Below are 18,067 nucleotides of genomic sequence, written 5' to 3' on the forward strand. Positions count from 1 at the left end.
ATTGTTATTTTTCAAATAGAACAGATAGACAATACAGTAATGTGTCGTCGGTACAGTAGTAATAAAACAAAAGATTAAGTCGTGAGTATAACAGAGACGATACAAAACTCCAATTAATCTGCAGTGGCCAGTTGTACGCTGCGCTTCTTCCTGCTAGTACAGTGTCAGAGTTTTTGAGCAGCATTGAATGCATCTTTTTGAGCCTGCGCACTGTCTACATCCGGACTAGTCACCTGTCAAAACAAACGTTCAAATGTTTCTGCTCAAAGTTTGGTCCTCTGTGCTTTGTGTTTAGCTAAGTCCATAAAATATTAGACAACATTTAGATACGCGCTACGGTTGCAGTAATTAACGTCAGACACGAACATTAGGAACACCTCTCTCTGTTGCCATTGGTAACGTTACCGCGCCTCCTTCGTGGATGTTTACAGGAGCGTCAGTCAGGATCAATGGCGTCCTGTGTGTCAGAGTGGATAACGTCCTGTTGTAACGTAATTTTGTCTGCCACAGCATTGTGCTCTTCTTACAGACTCTTTAAGGTAGGTGTCATTCAGTGTAGTGCCATTGTAGATGTTGTTACAACTTGCTAACTTGCTAACAATGAGGTCTGAAACATTAAGTCGATTAATCAGTTAGCTTACAGTCTGTCTGCGAAGAAAAATTACCTAATTTGAGCCAATCAAGTCCGTTTCAAGCAGAATACCAAACAATCCATTAAATACCAGCTTTTCAGATGTGAGTGTACTCCCTTTCCTTGTCTTTAATGATAATAATGTCTATCTTTAGATACTGGACTGTTGTTTGGGCAAAACAAGAGATTTCAGTGTGTCCCTCTGGGCTCTAGGAAATCATAATTGGAAGTTTTCACTTTTTTGACATTTTTTGCATGAATATCTTATCTAGAAAATAATTGGTAACTTAATCAGTACTCTTTATCTGTTTGGTGTTTTGCAGCTAAATTGCCTTATTTGTAACAGTAGATTGGTAATTCTTATTTTTAGACTCCACTTTTACTACTAACTAACTAAAACTAGAAAGTTTTAGTTTCTTTCTTTAAGTTGAACAGCCCTGTGTTCTTTGTAGTTTGCCTACCTTTTTGGTTTGTATCAGAGGCATCCAAAAAAATTGATTTTAGCAAAAACATCTGGTTTTAAGTTTTTTCCCATTTGCTTCACAAATTAGGTCACATCAGTGCATTTACATAATACTTTTGACACCCCAGAGCTGATATCACGGTTACTTTTAGTTGGGAAATAGATAATCAATCGATCCATGTCCAAAATTTCTCACTTTGTAATTTTGCCACTGTGTCTGCATTCACTGTCTCTGCACGCTCCCTGCAGGATCACAGGGCTCCTGCAGTCGGCCTCTTTGTGCTCGGACTCTCTGCAGCACTTTGCATCTTGCATCCCTCCAGCTTACACCTCACCTCTCTCCAGAGAGAAGCTGAGTGGGCTGGAGATGTTCTGGCTCCAGCGCTCATCTCCTTTGAATTCCTGTGGCTCAGTGAAGACCATAACACGGCACATATTCTCCTGTGTGGCTCCTGCCTGCTGCTTGGACTGTGTGACTGGCTCTCAGCAGACAGTCTCACACTGATGACACGCTGCCTCGGTTTGTCTTCCCTGTCCTGCTGTCTGACCGTGTGTCTGTTTGCCGGTAATGCTCTAGGGGCCTTTGGCGGTGTGGCCCTCAGCCTTCCACTGCTTGTGGCTCCAAGGGTTGAAGCACACACTTTTTCTCCATTCATTTCTCCAGCTGCAACTGAGGGACTCACCAAGTGGTTGTTAAAGGGCTCCATGTCTGTCGGCTGTTTGGCCTCCACACGGGCCCTCAGCAAGTTCCTGTTGGATGTGACTGACCAATGTAACATTTAGTTAATCAGTAAAGATTTGTATTACTTGTCAGGATCTGTTTGGACTGTCAAGTGCTAAAGAGTGACCAAATGGACTTAAGCAAAGAAGAATGTGCCTAACTAATAAGCATTTCAGGACATATGTGAATTGAGTGGCATTAACTTTATTTCCATTGTTATTAATTCGCCTTGGTGAGTTTGTGGTGCAACAGAATAGACAGGACAACATTTGATAAAATCATAATATACACATATTAAAATACACAAAGTATCATTTAACATATATTTTAATGTAAGTTTCCGGTAGTGCTGAGGTGATTAAATGATTAGGCAATCATCAGAAGAAATGGCAATAGCTCAGTCATTGAGCAATATGCCACACAATGACTAATTCCAGCTTTTCTTTTTTTTTTGGAGGCCATATGCACTAATGTATAACATGATTTTGCATTTGGATGTGTAAAAACAAAATACAACCAATTATTGAGCAAAATAAATAGAGTTTGGATGATGGAAGAATTACCATGATAACTGCTTCTTATACAGTATATATCACGCTTTGTATTTAAAAGGTAAAAGCCAAGTCTGCACAGTCAAGGAAAGTCAACCCAAATTTCAAATTATTCCAGAAATAATTATTATAATAATTATATTATAATTATAATTATAATAATTTAATTTCTTTAATCTTTAATGTAATTAACTTAATTTGAATCAGGGCATAGACACTACTGAACAAACTCATTTGCATGAGAATATGTGACTACAATTTACAACTGACAGCCCGTTGAGGCATTCTGCATCTCTGTGATGCAGCAAGAACCTTTCAGCCCTGCTGACATTTATTATGCTGTTCAATTTGAATACGATGTAGCCGGCATGTGGGCGTTTTAATTTCCTGTGTGATCATCTCCGAGAATGTCTCACAGACTGTATTTTCTCTCAGGCCACTGACACTCTCTGCACGTCTCTGCTAACAATTTTAGTGTTGCAGAGTCCAAAAACATCCAGCTGCCTCAGTGACTGGGTCCTGTTTGTTCTGCAGCCTCAGCAGAATCACTGTTTAAATATCTGCAGTGGTCTCAGCGCCTGGCCCTGCTCTTACCTTATCATGCCCAAATGATACTTATCAATGCCCTTTTTTCATTTCTTAACAACAGTGACCTAATCTGTTTAATTTACCATCATATTTTGTTTGTTGACAGTGTTGTTCTTGCAAGATATTATTCTTTACAGAGATTTGCAGTGGACACTGCAGATTCTCTCTCGGGATATCAGAGTTGTGAGCAGCTGCCTCAGCAGTTTTACTGCAGTATGATAACAAGAATGTGTGTCTGTGTTTCTGTCTGTGGGACAGTGCCTTTGTCAGACCTCAGGTTATTCACAGGTGACCTGGGACACTTTTTTAAGGTTTTCAATAATTCCCTGCACATTTGTGAGTTCGGGGTGCCAAAATGATATTGATAATGGTGCTGTCTGTGATGTTTTTGGTAATTATCTATCAATGAATTCATGACTTTTGGGGAATGTGAAAATGTTTTACAAATGTCACGTTATACTTTTTAAAATTATTGTATTTAATTGCTTTTTGTGAGCAGAAATGTTAATATTCGCTAAAGAAGATTACGTTGTCATAACTTGAATAAATCATGTAAATGGTTATCAACAAATCTCCAGCTATATAACTTTACATTGCATTTCAGTGATCTCTTGGCTAATGGTCAAATTTTGTACCACTTATTAGGGCCCGAGTACCAACGGTGCCATACATCCAGGCACTCCTGGGACCCCTCCCTTCTGGACTGAGGTATCAATGTAGCTGTCAAGAGGAAGTTTGTCAGACATTGGGACACGATCTTGAAAAAGATGTTGCTCTCAACACTGAGCAGCGAGATGATGCGAAACTGCTCAATGTTGTAAGAGCCCTCCTCCTTCAGGATCCAGACTTCCTCAGTGTACCTCCACTGTGCAGCAACCTTCCTCCTTTGCCAGATCATCCTCAGGATCTTCCAGAAATGTTTGAGGAGCTGTGGGCACTGCTTGTAGACTTTGTAGGGTACACCACTGGGGCCGGGAGCAGAGCTGGATCTCGCAGCTCTGACAGCTTCTTCCACCTCCTTCATGATGGATTCAGCACTGTAGTTCCCAACATGGTCTGGGCTCATGGTCCCTTAGGGTGTCGCTGAAGGTGGCATGGAGATGATGGTCGATTTCCTCTACAGAGCAAGCGAGGTGGCCACATCGCTCCTGGCCCAGTAGTTTCTTAATAAAGCCGAAGGGATTGTCAATTAAAGCGTTGCGTTTCCGAGCCATTTCCTTTCCCTTCCATCGGTGGCGTTCCGCCCTCCTCAGTGAGATGAGTCTCTTCCTTATGATGTTTGTGAGTTCTGACAGGGCAGTCCTTTCATCTTCCTTGGCTGTCTTGAACTGATGTCTCAGCGATTTAGCTCGTCTCAGCTGACTAACGAACCACAATTTTCCCCCCAGGGAACCAGTATTAGTATAAGTATTTCTGATTCTGAATGTGTAATGGAGGTAGGATTTTTTTTTTTCCATTTAAGAATTTAAAGCACCTGTTATTGTCAAAATGACATCAGGTCACTGAAACAGTAAATATCTTTAGGACTTTTTTTTCTCAAAGCTGTCAAAAGTCAGCGCAAAACTTTTACTGTTTGTGGATTAGCATTGAATGCCAATGTTTTGCAGTGGAGGGAGACATTATTATAACCTTACTGTACATGCTCAAAAGTTGAAAGAAAAACTATTTCCACAGCCTGTTAACCATCACTTTGATGTCAAACATTCCTCGCAATACGAACAAAATACTGGGGAGAAAATAGAGAAAGAAATTACAGTCTAATGTGTGAATGCAGGACCCGTCAATGTTGATGAAGCATGATGTGTCCTATGAACTGAGCAGGAAAAATTGTTGAACAATTGACAGTTTCTGCAGCTTCTTAGGAGTTGATGACAAATTTTGTGATATTTTTCTAAAAGAAAATTGACTGAGAAACAAAAAGCACAAGCCTCGTGTTAGAATTACAAGATTGCCTTTAAATCAAACTTCTGACCGAGCTCCGAATTCTTCATGTAAAACTCCTTGAGCGCACTGCTGTCTTTTGTTTTTACGTAAAACACATGGCTGCCAGTTGTTTAGATACTTGTTAAATGAAGTTATAGTTAAATCTTATTAACAGTAAAAGTTCAGGGTGTCAGTCACTGGGAACACTCAGAGATTGGAGGCTGAGGAGGAGGTTTTCCTGAAGTCGATGGCAATCTTCATGTCACTATTATTATTATTATTTTTTTTTTTTGTATGACGGTTTATTTCCACTCCTTTTTCAGTATCAACCTTTTGTCACCATTTCATCTAGGGGGTTGGGGGGGCTCCACAGGAATGAGGAAAAGTGAGTTTTCCCTGTAAATAATACCTCTGTCTGTCCTCTTTGTGTGTGTCTCTCAGGTCAGGAGCATATCAGCATCGATTCCCAGTATGAGCAGGAGGGGAAGCAGAACAGTGGATGATGGTGCAATCAGTCAAAGTTTTTTCACGGTAAGCAACACTGAAATGCATACTGTTATATTAAAAAACAATAGCCTCATCTTCCTGCAAATGAACATGATGACCTAAGGTTCCAGGTTACAGGAGGAGAGCACTACGAACATGCTGATTTTATTGTATTTAGCAATTTTTCAGTGCCTCTCAGTGGCATTATAATTAAGCAGCAACAAGACACACATTTAGGGACTTATTGTGATCATCAGGGAAAAGGGAAAAATGTACTGTCATTTTTTTTCCTGACTTAGCTCATCTCCAGCCTTAGCACTACAAGGAGGAAACAATAATTCACTGCTGCGCGCAGTGCTGCCCCTTTCTCAGAGAGATGCGGCCGCATCAGTTGGCGTCCAGCAAGTAGCCCCGACGTGCGCGAAGGTGCGAGGGCCCGTTCATCGCTTTAACTGTTGTTGCGTCTCTTACAGTCCTTGCAAACATTTCAGTATATGTGTTATTATGTAGCAGTATCTGGTCCATTTGAGCACCTGGAGCCTGGCACATCCACCTTGTCTCTGGCTTCTGGTATCAACATCAACCCCCACCCCCATCCCTTTGACTCAGTCAGTCTCCATTCTGAATCTGTGGCTCCACCACTGCAGCGGATCAGGAAACTTACACGGAGCATGCTCGCTGCAGATGCAGCCTGTAGATGGAGCAAAGTGGAGAGGAGGAGAAAGGGGAGGAGAGAGAACTGCACAGAGGGAGTCTGCACTCAGCACCGGGATGCTGTTGCAGCTCTGAGAACAAGGGCTGCATGGGAAGATTTGTCATTGACACATGGAGTGTGAGAGGGGAATACAAATGACAGGGATGTCAGATTGTCATCATCAAGGAGGAACAGATATGTGATAAGGTAAAAAAGATTTTAATATGATGGAATGTGGTGATACTTAAAATAGAGAAAAAAATTAGTCTCTGGAGAAGTCCTGATGTATCGACTAGTTTTCACATGTATGCATCCTGTGATCATTGTCAGGATTTGAGTATCAGACATAGGGTTAAAAAAAATAATAATGTTTGACTGCCCTTCTGCTGCATGTGTGATTTTTGAGTTAATCTGTCATTTTCAGGGACTCTTAGACGGCGTAGAGATGTATGCCTTCTACTCCCTTTTAGTCTACATCTTCTACACTGTCTTCAAGAAGGAGGAGGAGGAAGCCTTGGAGGGGGCGTATGGATCTTCCTCAGACGTATGTCTAGCCACATCATGTCCAGCCTCAGGGGTCCTCCTTCAGGAAAAGACATTTTTTTGTGTCAAACATGCATGCGTCATCTACCACCTGACAGTATAAACAGGCACAGTTATAAAGGATGTTTAAATTATTGGTGTAATTGTTCTGCTTATTGTGTGCATTGTATGATGTATGCAACGTGTAAATATTTTGCCTGTGTATTAGCGTGTGACCCTAATGTATGTTGCTGTGCTCAGGAGCCAGGAGCTGTTTCCATGGAAACAGGGAGCAGGAGGAAAGATGGCCACACCTCCAAAATGGGAAAAAAGCCTTGTGTTCAGCTTAGTGAATCCAGTGAGTGCTCAAGTAGCTTTTATTTATAGTCCAATGTAAAGGCCTTTGTATGATATACACAAATGATAAAGCATTTATGATGACGGTAGTTTTACACATCAAACATTCCTTTACTTTTTAATGTTTATGTGATTTTGTGTCATCCAGGCAGCAGCAGTGACAGTGATGAAATGTGTCTGAGTGATGAAGGTGAGGAAAATGGCCCTGACATCCCAGCATGCACTCCTCTGGCTGCGTTTCTGTCCTTCAAGCAGGAGGCTGAGAAGAGGAGGGCCTCACAAGTTCAATTGGAAACAACAGGAAAGGTAGCAAAACTGTGTCATCACCTTGACTGAGCTGCTCACCTGATGCAGGTACATATAATCCCTAAATAGCAGCTTCTGCAGTGTTAAAACTTGTATGCATGCATCTGTGTTGCCCAGTTGACAGAGTCTCCCCTGGTGGCGGTGATGTCCCACTTGCTAAGTTTTCTGGAGCAGTACTCCCACTTCCAGCAGCTGCAGCAGCAGGCCGACCAGTACCGGGTCCAGCTGAAGAGGCACCGCGTTCAGCACCGCCGCCAGATGAAGGCCCTGCGAGCGTCCTACCGCCAGCGCCTCAGGGATAAGAACAGCATCATCAGCAGCCTGGAGGAGGCCATCAGCCAGCAGCAGAGCCCCAGTCCACTCAGTGAGGGTGAGGGGGAATGGAAAATGGGGAGGAGAGTGGAAAGAAGGGGTGGGGGCAGGGGTGGTGAAATTTCCATGCAGTGGGTGTTGGGATGATGAAAAATAGAGAGAGGTTGAGGTCAAGTGGCTGTTTTAATAACCACACACAGAAGCAGATTGATCGGTGTGAAAAAGGGAAGCAGAAAATGGCCCAGCAGACAGTTTTAATCTTCATGAGACTTCAGATTCGATGAGATCATCAGATGGATGGAGAAAGAGGATTAGAAGGACAATGAATAAATAAAGCCAGTTTCACATGCTCCTCATAGTAGGTGTATATCCACCGGGTTGTGTAATGTATATGAGAGTGTTTTGGGCTCCCATTTACATCCAGTAATGTTCCATTACTGTATAAAAATGTGAAGGGAGTCATCAATTCTTTATACAGTGTCTCACAGAGTTGACTTCAGTGCTGTATGATGTGGTATTTCAATTGTTGGCTCACCCAAGATTATTATTTTTTTCAACTAGGACATGCTGAACATCTTTTTATAGAGTACAGTCATGGGCAGAGGAGCAGACTGATTCGATTTATCTGGGCGTAAGTGAAGAGGCCAGACTTACACTTGCTACTGACATTGACCTCAAAGCTTCAGATGTGGGTGTCTGCTGTGTGTCAGATTTGACCAGATGGTTCTCAGCCTGGACCTCTGTGCAGAAGGGTAGCATCTGTCATACATCGCTACTCTGTGCATATGTACAGTGTGTTAACAAGTGCATGGAGCTGTACACAGATCAGACTCATGTCCTTAGGCTGAGTGATACACCCTCAGAGAAATATGCCAATATGTATGATTATGTGTGTGATAACCAGATTGGGATGTATGATATCAGGATGCAGAGCAGAGGACCTCATGCGCACTGACTCCCATTAGTCGCCGGACAAAGATACATGATTCTGTAGCGAGTGTCTTTGGTACTTGGATAGTGACTCTCTGGCTCTGTGACATGAATAAAATATGGCTGAGAGTGCTGTTTTATTCCCTGCAAATGCACTTACAAGGTCTGGCACATGCAAGGTGCCACGTGTACTTGTGTTGGACTAAAAATAGCCCAGAGTCCCAGTGTTACAAGGCTGTTTGGTTTGTTTGTTTACTGTGATGCAACGTGCAGGCCTAAGTGGACGAATGATGCTCTGCCTGTATTTCCACCACTCTGTGCATTTTTGCTGTTGTGTTCTTGCATTTGGTATTTGATTTGAATGAATAGCTGGCTCAGTTCTGTAGTCATTCAGCAAGTATGTAAGAGGAATCTTTTTTTTAAATCTGTATTTCAGTCAAAGGAAATCAGTAATTCAAGCTACTGTTCTAATATTTACAAAGCTATCTCAGGGCCTCTGGAGGCCATAAAGGCTTTAAGACTTTTCACGTTTCTTCCAGGCACGTTTCTTCAAAGAAACCCTGATGCACAGCTGTAGTCTCTTCTCCATGTTTTTTTTTTTTCTTTCCTGGCACCACCACCTCTCCCTGCACCATTGTGACACAGCAAACCTGACATGGCGTGTTGATAAAATTAGCATAAGGCCCTGAATGAAAATTAGAGGTGACAGAGCCTGATAAATCATTGAGGAGAAAGAAAGTGATTAAAACGCTGTTGGGCATGCTGCTCAGATCCCCGATGAACATTAGAGGAGTTTTAGCAGGTTGCTGCTCCCTATAAATTCTCCTCCTTGCATCAGGCTGCATGTGAAGATGCAGTAATCCTACATACTATAGGTATGTTACCCCAGAGACTTAGAACTGGATATCCCTGCAACAATAATGTTAACTTAAGTGCAATGCGAAGTGACTACATGGTGTGTAAAAGAGCTTTAAGTGCAAACTTAATGTTCATTAATATTACACATGTGCAAGCATTCAAGCGTACTTTAGGGATACTTTAGGGATTAGTCATAATAGAACATATAGAAAACAGGTCAGAGGAAGTTCAGAGGATATTGGTAGGTACATTTTTATTGGGTTTTTTTGCTGTTGTTGATGTCGTCAGTATTCAGGCTGTTGATGATGATAATGATGATGATGGAGAGGCTGATTATAGTTTTGTGTATTTATGTCCTCCAGGTGAGTCCAGCAATGATGCAGGGACACAAGCTGGTGTTCACAGGCTGGTTGAGTCTCTGTACAGTCTGCAGGGTGAGAGGAGTAAGCTTAGAGGAGAACTCCGTCTGCTGCAATCACAGCTGGAGCAAAAGGAAAAGGACCGACACTCCCGTATACAGGCCTTTCAACAGCAGGTGGGCAGCTGCGTATAAGTTAGATCCCAAGTGCTATATCCATTCAGCAAACATTTGCTACCTGAAGTCCATAAATAATTAATCAAAGAATAGAATTATTATTATTAGTAGTAGTAGTAATATCTATATTTATAATATGCCTTTTAATGACCATGAAAATGTGGATAATTAAGGATGCAGAATTACATGCAGATCTTAATGACAATAAGGAGTAATGCAGAATTTACCGACTTTGACATTGTGCTCTAAATAATAGAATGAAATAGGGAGTCAAACATGCCTATATATTTAAAAAATCTTTCCTGTTTTAAATTCTCATTTCTTCTAGATTGATGAGCTCAAGAGTTGCATAGAGGAGCGTGAGGAGGAGCTGTCCAGACTGAGAACAGCCACTGTAAGCACTTTGAACTATTGATTTAATCATGTGTCAGTTCTTTGTCACTTTCCATGTCATCAGCAAAGCTGCCACAGCTGTCCACGTCCTTGTTTAACACCTTAATTATAAATCCTCAATTAAACACTCATCTACAAGGATATATGTGAGGAATTCACATTACTAAGAGCTCTTGTTTTAATGCATCTCTCATTGTTATGCTGTATGTCATGTTTCACTTCCTCAGGGGGCCACAGACTCAGAGAAGAGGGTTTTGAGTCTGTCAGCAGAGAACGAGACTCTGAAGCAGAACCTGAGCGTTACACAAGGCCTCCTGCAGCAGCTGTCAGCCATCCCCTCTCAGTCCAGCACCATGCTCATCAAGGTGAGACTCAGCAGCACGTCTGAGAGCTTACTGACCAAGGCAGCCATGAGTACCTGTCAACACAAATACTTTAACTCTGTTTTATTCAATCTGCTAGGAGAATGAAAACCTCCGCAGCAGAGTGCAGCAGCTGGAGATGTCCCTACAACATCGTGCTGAGCAGCTGTCACAAATGGAGCGACAGAACGAACAAAGTGAGTGGAGGAGAGGGGAGGAGCTGAGGAAACGAGAGGACCGAGTGAGGGAGCTGCAGCTGGAGCTGGACAGAGAGAAAGGCAAGGAGCCAGTGGTAAAGGTAGGTCCTCTGTTAGAGTGAGATTTGTTAACTGTAAGGAGGAATGTACTGCATCACAACACACACTGTTACACACATATTTTTTGTGCTATGAGAGATGACCCTAATCAGATGTTTTTTTCTCTCTCAGTATGTCACCCAAACTGTTGAAGTAGAATCACCGGCCACATTAAAGCAACTGACCAAAGCCAGACAGAGGAATGAACTGCTGTCTGATAAACTGTCCAATCAGAATGAGCGGTGCAAACAGCTGGAGGAACAAATCAGGAAGTCCGATGAACACAGCTGTAATCTGCAGCACAAGGTAACAAAGGCCATAGACTTCACTCTTAACTGGTTTGGTGTGAATTTGTCATACCTGTTTTAAAGTATAGGCTACATACACAGTGAGACACAGATTAGACTAATGTCTTACAAGTTATACTATGATAATATCTATGACATATTTCTAAAAAATAACATTTATTCAAATTTGAATTACACATAGCACTTTGTCAGAAAAAAAATATCCACAGTTTGGCAATTTAGAAATCATAGCAATATGTGCATCCACACTTACTTTCCAAAAAATAATCAAATCAAATCAAATCAAAATACATAAAAAAAACCCATCAGTTTTGGCCAAATATACAATTAAGTCATTGCAGCACCTCATCATTTTGTAAATCTAAATTAGTAATCAAAGGGGCCAATAAAAGAGTAGTTTTTGAACATGTTGCCAGTAGCAACATGTTGGACATATTAGGACTTTGTGACATTAATGCTAATAATAATGAATCAATATTTGTATTATTAATGTTGACCATTTGTCCAGTAGGAGGTGAGGAAACCGGCAACAAATCCCAGCTGGTCCTCCAGATGCCAAAAACTCTGATTTTAAAAAGTAACGAGAACTGAAAAGTCCAGAGGGGTAAATAAGGACGCTCTGTTTAGAGAACAGATGATCAAAGGGGAGAAAAATCAAAGGCAGAAGGAGGAAGTCTCCCCTTTACTGCTAGAAATTCACAACCAGGATCAATTTCATTGACAGATGAACTCATTACAGAGCTGAGCCTGCACAGATTGGACCAGTCGAGCTGACAGACTGACAAACTACTGTGCTGAACCTTTTGCAGATTGCAGCCTACGAGCGAGAGATCAGTAAACTGAGAGAGGAGCTGCTGAAAGAGATCGGTCACTTGGAGGAGAGGAAGGAGGAAGCTGTGAAGGCTGCAGCCTCCTGCTCAGCCGAACACTTTCAGAACCTGCAGGACCAGTTCTTCTGTGAGTTACAGCAAATAATTAAACCCCCAGAGACAGAGATTTGGGTGTATACTATATAGTAGGGAGCTAATGAGCTAGTGAGGAACAGGTGAGTGATGATCAGCAGGTGGAGTGAATCTACTGATAAGAGCAGGCAGTGGGAGCGACAGGGCCCGAAATGACTGAGTTAAAACACATTGTACAAACAAACCAAGTGAATAAATAAATGATAAATGAATAAACTATGATTCAAAACCATGACAGCTAGTGTATATAACGTAGCTGTAATTTTTTGCTTCTTGGAGAATGCCATTTTTAAAGACACTGGAACTTAGGCAATTCTCCACATTTCATTGAAAATTATGTACTGTATCTTTTTAATTCATATTCATATGTGTAAATAAAAAGAAACTAAACAATTAAGCACATTTCCCCAAATCCCAAACTATTCCTGTAAATATACATTTATTGAGACAAAATTGTGATTGTGCATGTGTCTTTATCTTCTCTTAGGCTTGCAGAAGCGTCTGACTGCCCTCCCTCCAACTTTACGCTCCATGAAGACAGACTACGCCAGTCTGAGGAGCCAAGTTCGAAACTTCTCAGACTTTTACGGAGCAGCTATCAGTGAAGCAAAAAAACAGGTGCATACAGTGACATCACATCGTGATTCAGTCCCCTGTATTTATGGGAATGATCAACCTGATCAAACCGCAAGCCTAGTAAAGTGATTTTCTGATGTATTTTGTACTTCTTCAGATTTCAGCAGCTATCAGTGAGATGTCTGAAGCCAACAAAGATCTCCTGGAGAAATACAGGAAGGAGGTTGCACTGCGCAGGAAGTACCACGAGCAGCTGGTGGAGCTTAAAGGTATGCAGACTGAAAGATGAAATAAAATCCACTGCAGGAAGTAAAATCTGTGTCATTAACTGGGCCTTCTGTTTAAGGAAACATCCGTGTGCTGTGCCGTGTGAAGCCTGTTCTGAAGGAGGACCAGCATGAGGAGGGCCAGTCTGTAGTGGTGACGACTGACCCCAACAATGAGTCCTCCCTCAATGTGCTGAACAAAGGAAAAGGACGCATCTTTGAACTGGACAAAGTCTTCCACCCTCAAGCCACACAGGAAGAGGTGTGAAAATGCATATTTAGGAAATATACTCATATATACTCAACATTTTATGACTTTGGCACAATTATGGATCAGACCCCGACTTTTAATGACAATTCAGAGAGCATTTTTAAGAGACCCAGTCAGCATCGGTTTTTATTCAGGAAGCTGAGGAGCTTTGGTGTTAGTCAACACATACTTGAAATGGCATACGGAGGTCTGGTTGAAAGCATTTCATCATTTAACATAATAGCATGGTACAGCAATTTGAGTGCAAAGAGCAAAAACAAGCTCTCCAAGATTGTCAACATTGCAGGGAAGATGACTGGCAAGTCAGAAACAACTCAGCAATTTATTTGACAGTGGTGTTTGCAGGAAGGCCAAACATATAATTGCAGATGCCTCACATCCATGCACTCAGAGTTTGAGCTGCTGACTGTCCATTTAGGGTCTCAAAAACCAGTCGTAACATTTATAGAAAGTCTTTTATTCTATATGCCATTCAGGCAATGAACAGAATAATTGTATTAGGGAAAACTACTATTATTATCTATTTATATTTATTTAATTTATTACTACTGCCTGCCTATTTTCACTATCACTATCTTGTATCTTGTATATTTGTACATTTTTAATGTTCTGTTTTTTAATGTGTTTCTATGTGTCTTTGCTGTGTCTGAGTGAAGGAAAAAGACAAATTTCCACTGAGGTGGACAATAAAGTCTCTCTATCTATTGCTCTATCTAACTATGCTGCTTTGTTTGCTTTCTTCAGGTCTTTCAGGAGATTGAGCCTCTTGTGACGTCCTGCATCGATGGCTACCACGTCTGCATATTTGCGTACGGACAAACTGGCTCTGGAAAAACTTACACCATGGAGGTAAAAACTCTAGTTTTAAAGCAATATTAGAGCCAAAGAGCGATGACCGGTAATATAGGCTGCAGGCTAAGCATTATTTGATTTTTTTAGGGCAGTGTGGAGAACCCTGGCATCAACCAGCGAGCCCTGAAGCATCTCTTCAGTGAGATTGAGGAGAGGAAGGACATGTGGTCTTACACAGTCACCGTCAGCTCTGTGGAGATCTACAATGAGGTGCTGAGGTACAGTATGCTGCACTTTTCTTTGGAAATCCTTTTAGCCAGCAATATCAAAATTTGGAGCTATTTCTAGCCACTTGTTTTATTGCTGGTGTGTTTTTTATTTCCCAGAGACCTGCTGAGTAAGGACGGAGAGAAACTGGACATTAAGATCAACCCGGACGGAACAGGACAGCTGCACGTGCCGGGCCTCAGGGTCATTGAAGTTAAGAGCTTTCAGCATATCAAGAAGGTGAAGCAGTGTGTTTTAAACAACCCATCGTGATACTATAAAAACAATTTGTTACTTTTCTGCTAAAAAAAGTCTTTTTTTGTCAGATATTGGCCACAGCTCGAAGGAACAGGATCACCTTTGGTACACAGATGAACCAGCACAGCTCCCGCTCCCATGCTCTGCTCTGCATCACCGTTCAAGGAACTGACCTCGCCACCGGGTCCAAAACCACCGGTCAGTCACACATATTCTCTTTCTACAGAAAGTGTCTGAAAGACTTCCTTGTTGCATTTGCTTTCAATTTAAAACAGATTTGGAATAGTTGATTTATTAAGGGGCGGCTGTGGCTCAGAGGTAGAGCGGGTCAAATTTGAAGGTCAACGTTTCAATCCCCGGCTCCTCCGGGCAATATGTCGAAGTATCCTTGGGCAAGAATTGCTCCCGGTGCCGCGTCATCAGAGTGTGAGTGCATGTGAATGATTACTGAGTAGTAGGTGGCACCTTGTACGGTAGCCTCGGCCACCAGTGTGTGAATGTGTGTGTGAATGTGTGAATGTGACAATGAAGTGTGTGAGCGCTTTGAGTGGTTAATGAGACTAGAAAAGTGCTGTACGAGTAAAGTCCATTTACCATTAACGTTGAGTACCGCTAGCTACTTCATTATGCCAAATTAACAGCAACTTTTCTCAAGGTATATAATTGTGGATAACTGCAGTCCTTCAGCAGAGGGAAGGGTGAGAAAAATGAGCTTCTGATCAAGATTCAGAGGTATGCCTCATCTCATTTTTACTCTGAATTCTCTTATCACAAATTCTCTTTCCTCAGGCAAGTTGAACCTGGTGGACTTGGCCGGCTCGGAGAGGGTGTGGAAGTCTGGTGCGGAGGGAGAGAGGCTGAAAGAAGCCCAGAATATCAACCGCTCCTTGCTGTCACTGGGGGACGTAATTCAGGCACTGAGAGCCCGGCAGACTCATATCCCCTTCAGGAACTCCCGCCTTACCTACTTATTACAAGACTCCCTCGGCAAAGGCAGCAAGACTGTCATGGTGGTGCAGGTGAGATGACTGCTTCAAATTTTTAGATTTTCAGCCCTAAATAAGACACACTTGCAGTTAATTACAGTTTAAACAAAGACCTCACCCACATTATGACTATTTGTATATGATTTACTCACCTTTTTTATATTGCATTTATAAAGAAAACTGTTTTTCTTTCAAGGTGAACAGAATCCAAAAAATAACATTCTTGTTAAACTGAAGCCATAGGGGAATTTAACAACAGCAAAACTATATCAAAACATTGGTTTACAAACTCTTATACAACTCGTGCAGTACAAGTATCATTTATCTGGTTGTATGCTCAGTACTTTTCAAACACACTAATAAATTCAGTTTTGTTGTTTTGTTTATTTGTTTTATGAGTGAAATTGACACTGGAGAATATTTGCTTACCATTCACTTCCATTCAGTGCGAGCAGAGCGGTGAGTAAACATTCTGTTGCGATGGCAAAGCACATTTGCATCTTCGCACTGCATCGAGTTCAACTCAGGTGAGATTTGGCTGGCAAAGTCGCAGCCTCAGCTAATAGCAAAGAAGTATGTGTGGCTTATATTGAGAAGCCACACAGAGAAGCATTGAGCTTATATTGTATGATATTGGCCATGAAAAATACAAACTTTCCCATGAGGGATGCTGCATAAATGAGTCTTGAATTATACTGCATGCATTTAAATTTAACACCAGGTGAGTAATTGAAAAACAAATGGTCATTTTATGGGTGAAGTATTCCTTTACGTCTCTGTCGATGCTTGTTATGAGCCTTTCATTTCAACTTTCTACTAAAGGTGTCTGCTCTGGAGAGTAATGTGGGAGAGACATTGTGCTCCCTGAAGTTTGCCCAGAGGGTCTGCAAGGTGGAGCTGGGTCCTGCAGCCAGGAAGATTGAATCTGGTGGAGGACAGTGCGACTGAATCAGTCACTTCCTGTTTTCAGTGATCACCTGGAAGCCATGAGTGCACCCGTCAGATTTTAAACCCACCCTACCAGCCACTCATAATGCTACAGTATGAACAAGAATCAACAGCAATCCTGCTCAAGGGCTAAATCAGTGGAGGTCTTTGTGGCACCCAAATGCCAGCCTTTTGTTAAGGTTTGGTATTTAGACCTCTGCTTTGCCATTTTCTGCTTTTGACAAGTAACAACCCTTTATTATGAGCTAATCTGCATGCAGGAGTATTTATTCTTCCACTCTGAGTGCTAAAACACCCTCTGACTCCCCTTTGGTTTAAGATTTGACGCTTCCTTTATTAACTACCAAAATCCAGGATTTATCTTATCAGCTTTTCTCGCTGATCATGGCAGTATTTAGAACAGCATCATGTTCAAACAGGTTTCACAGTATCAGCACTTCCAGTTTGCAGTATTAATCATCTCGCTTTAAATGTCTGTAGTTTGTGAGCTTCATCTCCGATGTTGTATATTTTTGAAGATTGTTGTGTGTAGGAGAATTTGTTTTGTAGTCAAAGTACGGGCTATTAACCATTTAAGTGGCACTTAACATCACGTTAGTGTAGTTTTCGTGAATTACAAAAGAGCAGTGACTGAATGCTTTGTTTCTCGTTAGAGCCTTGATATTTGCCTTTTGAGAACGGAGGAAAGCTGAAGGGAGCAGGTGGCCTTGTATCGAGAGTGGTAATATAATGAATTGTGCAATATCCTCCTCACTGAGGGGGCAGTGTGGGCCTACGTAGATGGATCATGCACTTTATTGTGAAAGAATAGGAGCATTTCAGTTCAGAACAGGTCTTTAAGTGCTTGCAATAGATATCACCGGTGAATGTCATACCAAAAACAGCTTATTGTTATGTTTGTCATTGTTCCTCTATTTATCACCCATTGGATCAAAACTAACTTGATTCAATAGTAGCAAGACATTAATGTTGCCGTAACTATCATGAGTGCATAGAGGTTACTGAATTTTCAGATAGTTTTCTGAATAAATATGATGTATTTAAAAAGTGTGTTTTTTTTTTTCTTGCTGTAAGCTCAGTGACAAAAAATTAAATGGTTGCGCCTTGTTACTGTAACAGCTATCTCTTGAACATCTCTGGATGTATAAGGCCATTTTGGGTAGTTGGCAAAGAAATGGGCAGGACTGCTTGAGCAAAGTCCAATCTAACACACTTTCTAGCACACTTCCCACAGATGCTCCGTCTGGGGAATCTGGAGGTCAGGTTGACACCTTTAGCACTTTGTCACTTTTTGCAGGTCATTCATGAGCAGTTTTTTCAGTGTGGCATGGCACATTGCCACACTCTTCCTGCTGGAGGGGAGGAGGCATCATGGAGGGCCACCAGCAGAACAATGCGTTTTAACGAGGTGATTATATTATTCACTTCACCTGTTAGTTGTTTTAACGTTTTGGCTGATCAGTGTAAGCCCTGTCAGGGGATTTTATCCATATTGCCCCACTCCT

General features: G+C 41.7%; 2 protein-coding genes across 2 annotated transcripts; both read left to right on the forward strand.

Annotated features, from left to right (window-relative positions):
* Positions 1-231: 231 nt before the first annotated feature.
* LOC121946109 (transmembrane protein 276-like) lies at positions 232-3,525 on the forward strand. The gene is made up of 2 exons (XM_042490546.2): positions 232-539; positions 1,344-3,525. The coding sequence occupies exons 1-2, from the start codon at positions 450-452 to the stop codon at positions 1,875-1,877; spliced, it is 624 nt and encodes a 207-aa protein (XP_042346480.2). The 5' UTR covers positions 232-449; the 3' UTR covers positions 1,878-3,525.
* Positions 3,526-5,351: 1,826 nt separating this feature from the next.
* LOC121945721 (kinesin-like protein KIFC3) lies at positions 5,352-17,609 on the forward strand. Its single transcript, XM_042490025.2, has 20 exons — positions 5,352-6,264; positions 6,482-6,601; positions 6,841-6,937; positions 7,085-7,242; positions 7,360-7,612; positions 9,705-9,877; positions 10,206-10,271; positions 10,498-10,635; positions 10,733-10,930; positions 11,061-11,234; positions 12,046-12,193; positions 12,686-12,816; positions 12,932-13,043; positions 13,121-13,302; positions 14,056-14,160; positions 14,251-14,381; positions 14,490-14,610; positions 14,697-14,826; positions 15,418-15,647; positions 16,437-17,609. The coding sequence occupies exons 2-20, from the start codon at positions 6,503-6,505 to the stop codon at positions 16,560-16,562; spliced, it is 2,772 nt and encodes a 923-aa protein (XP_042345959.1). The 5' UTR covers positions 5,352-6,264; positions 6,482-6,502; the 3' UTR covers positions 16,563-17,609.
* Positions 17,610-18,067: the final 458 nt, after the last annotated feature.

The sequence above is a fragment of the Plectropomus leopardus genome, chromosome 11 (assembly GCF_026936395.1).
Source record: "Plectropomus leopardus strain MGB_pleo_1.0 chromosome 11, ASM2693639v1, whole genome shotgun sequence".
Taxonomy (NCBI): Eukaryota; Metazoa; Chordata; class Actinopteri; order Perciformes; family Serranidae; genus Plectropomus; species Plectropomus leopardus.

What these genes read in the sequence shown, in the direction of transcription:
- LOC121946109 (XM_042490546.2), top strand. Translation starts at nt 450, where the DNA reads ATGGCGTCCTGTGTGTCAGAGTGGATAACGTCCTGTTGTAACGTAATT. An exon ending in CTTCTTACAGACTCTTTAAG is followed by an intron (nt 540 to 1,343) that starts GTAGGTGTCATT and finishes CGCTCCCTGCAG; the next exon opens with GATCACAGGGCTCCTGCAGT.
- LOC121945721 (XM_042490025.2), top strand. Translation starts at nt 6,503, where the DNA reads ATGTATGCCTTCTACTCCCTTTTAGTCTACATCTTCTACACTGTCTTC. An exon ending in TCAGTGAAGCAAAAAAACAG is followed by an intron (nt 12,817 to 12,931) that starts GTGCATACAGTG and finishes GTACTTCTTCAG; the next exon opens with ATTTCAGCAGCTATCAGTGA. An exon ending in CACCGGGTCCAAAACCACCG is followed by an intron (nt 14,827 to 15,417) that starts GTCAGTCACACA and finishes CTCTTTCCTCAG; the next exon opens with GCAAGTTGAACCTGGTGGAC.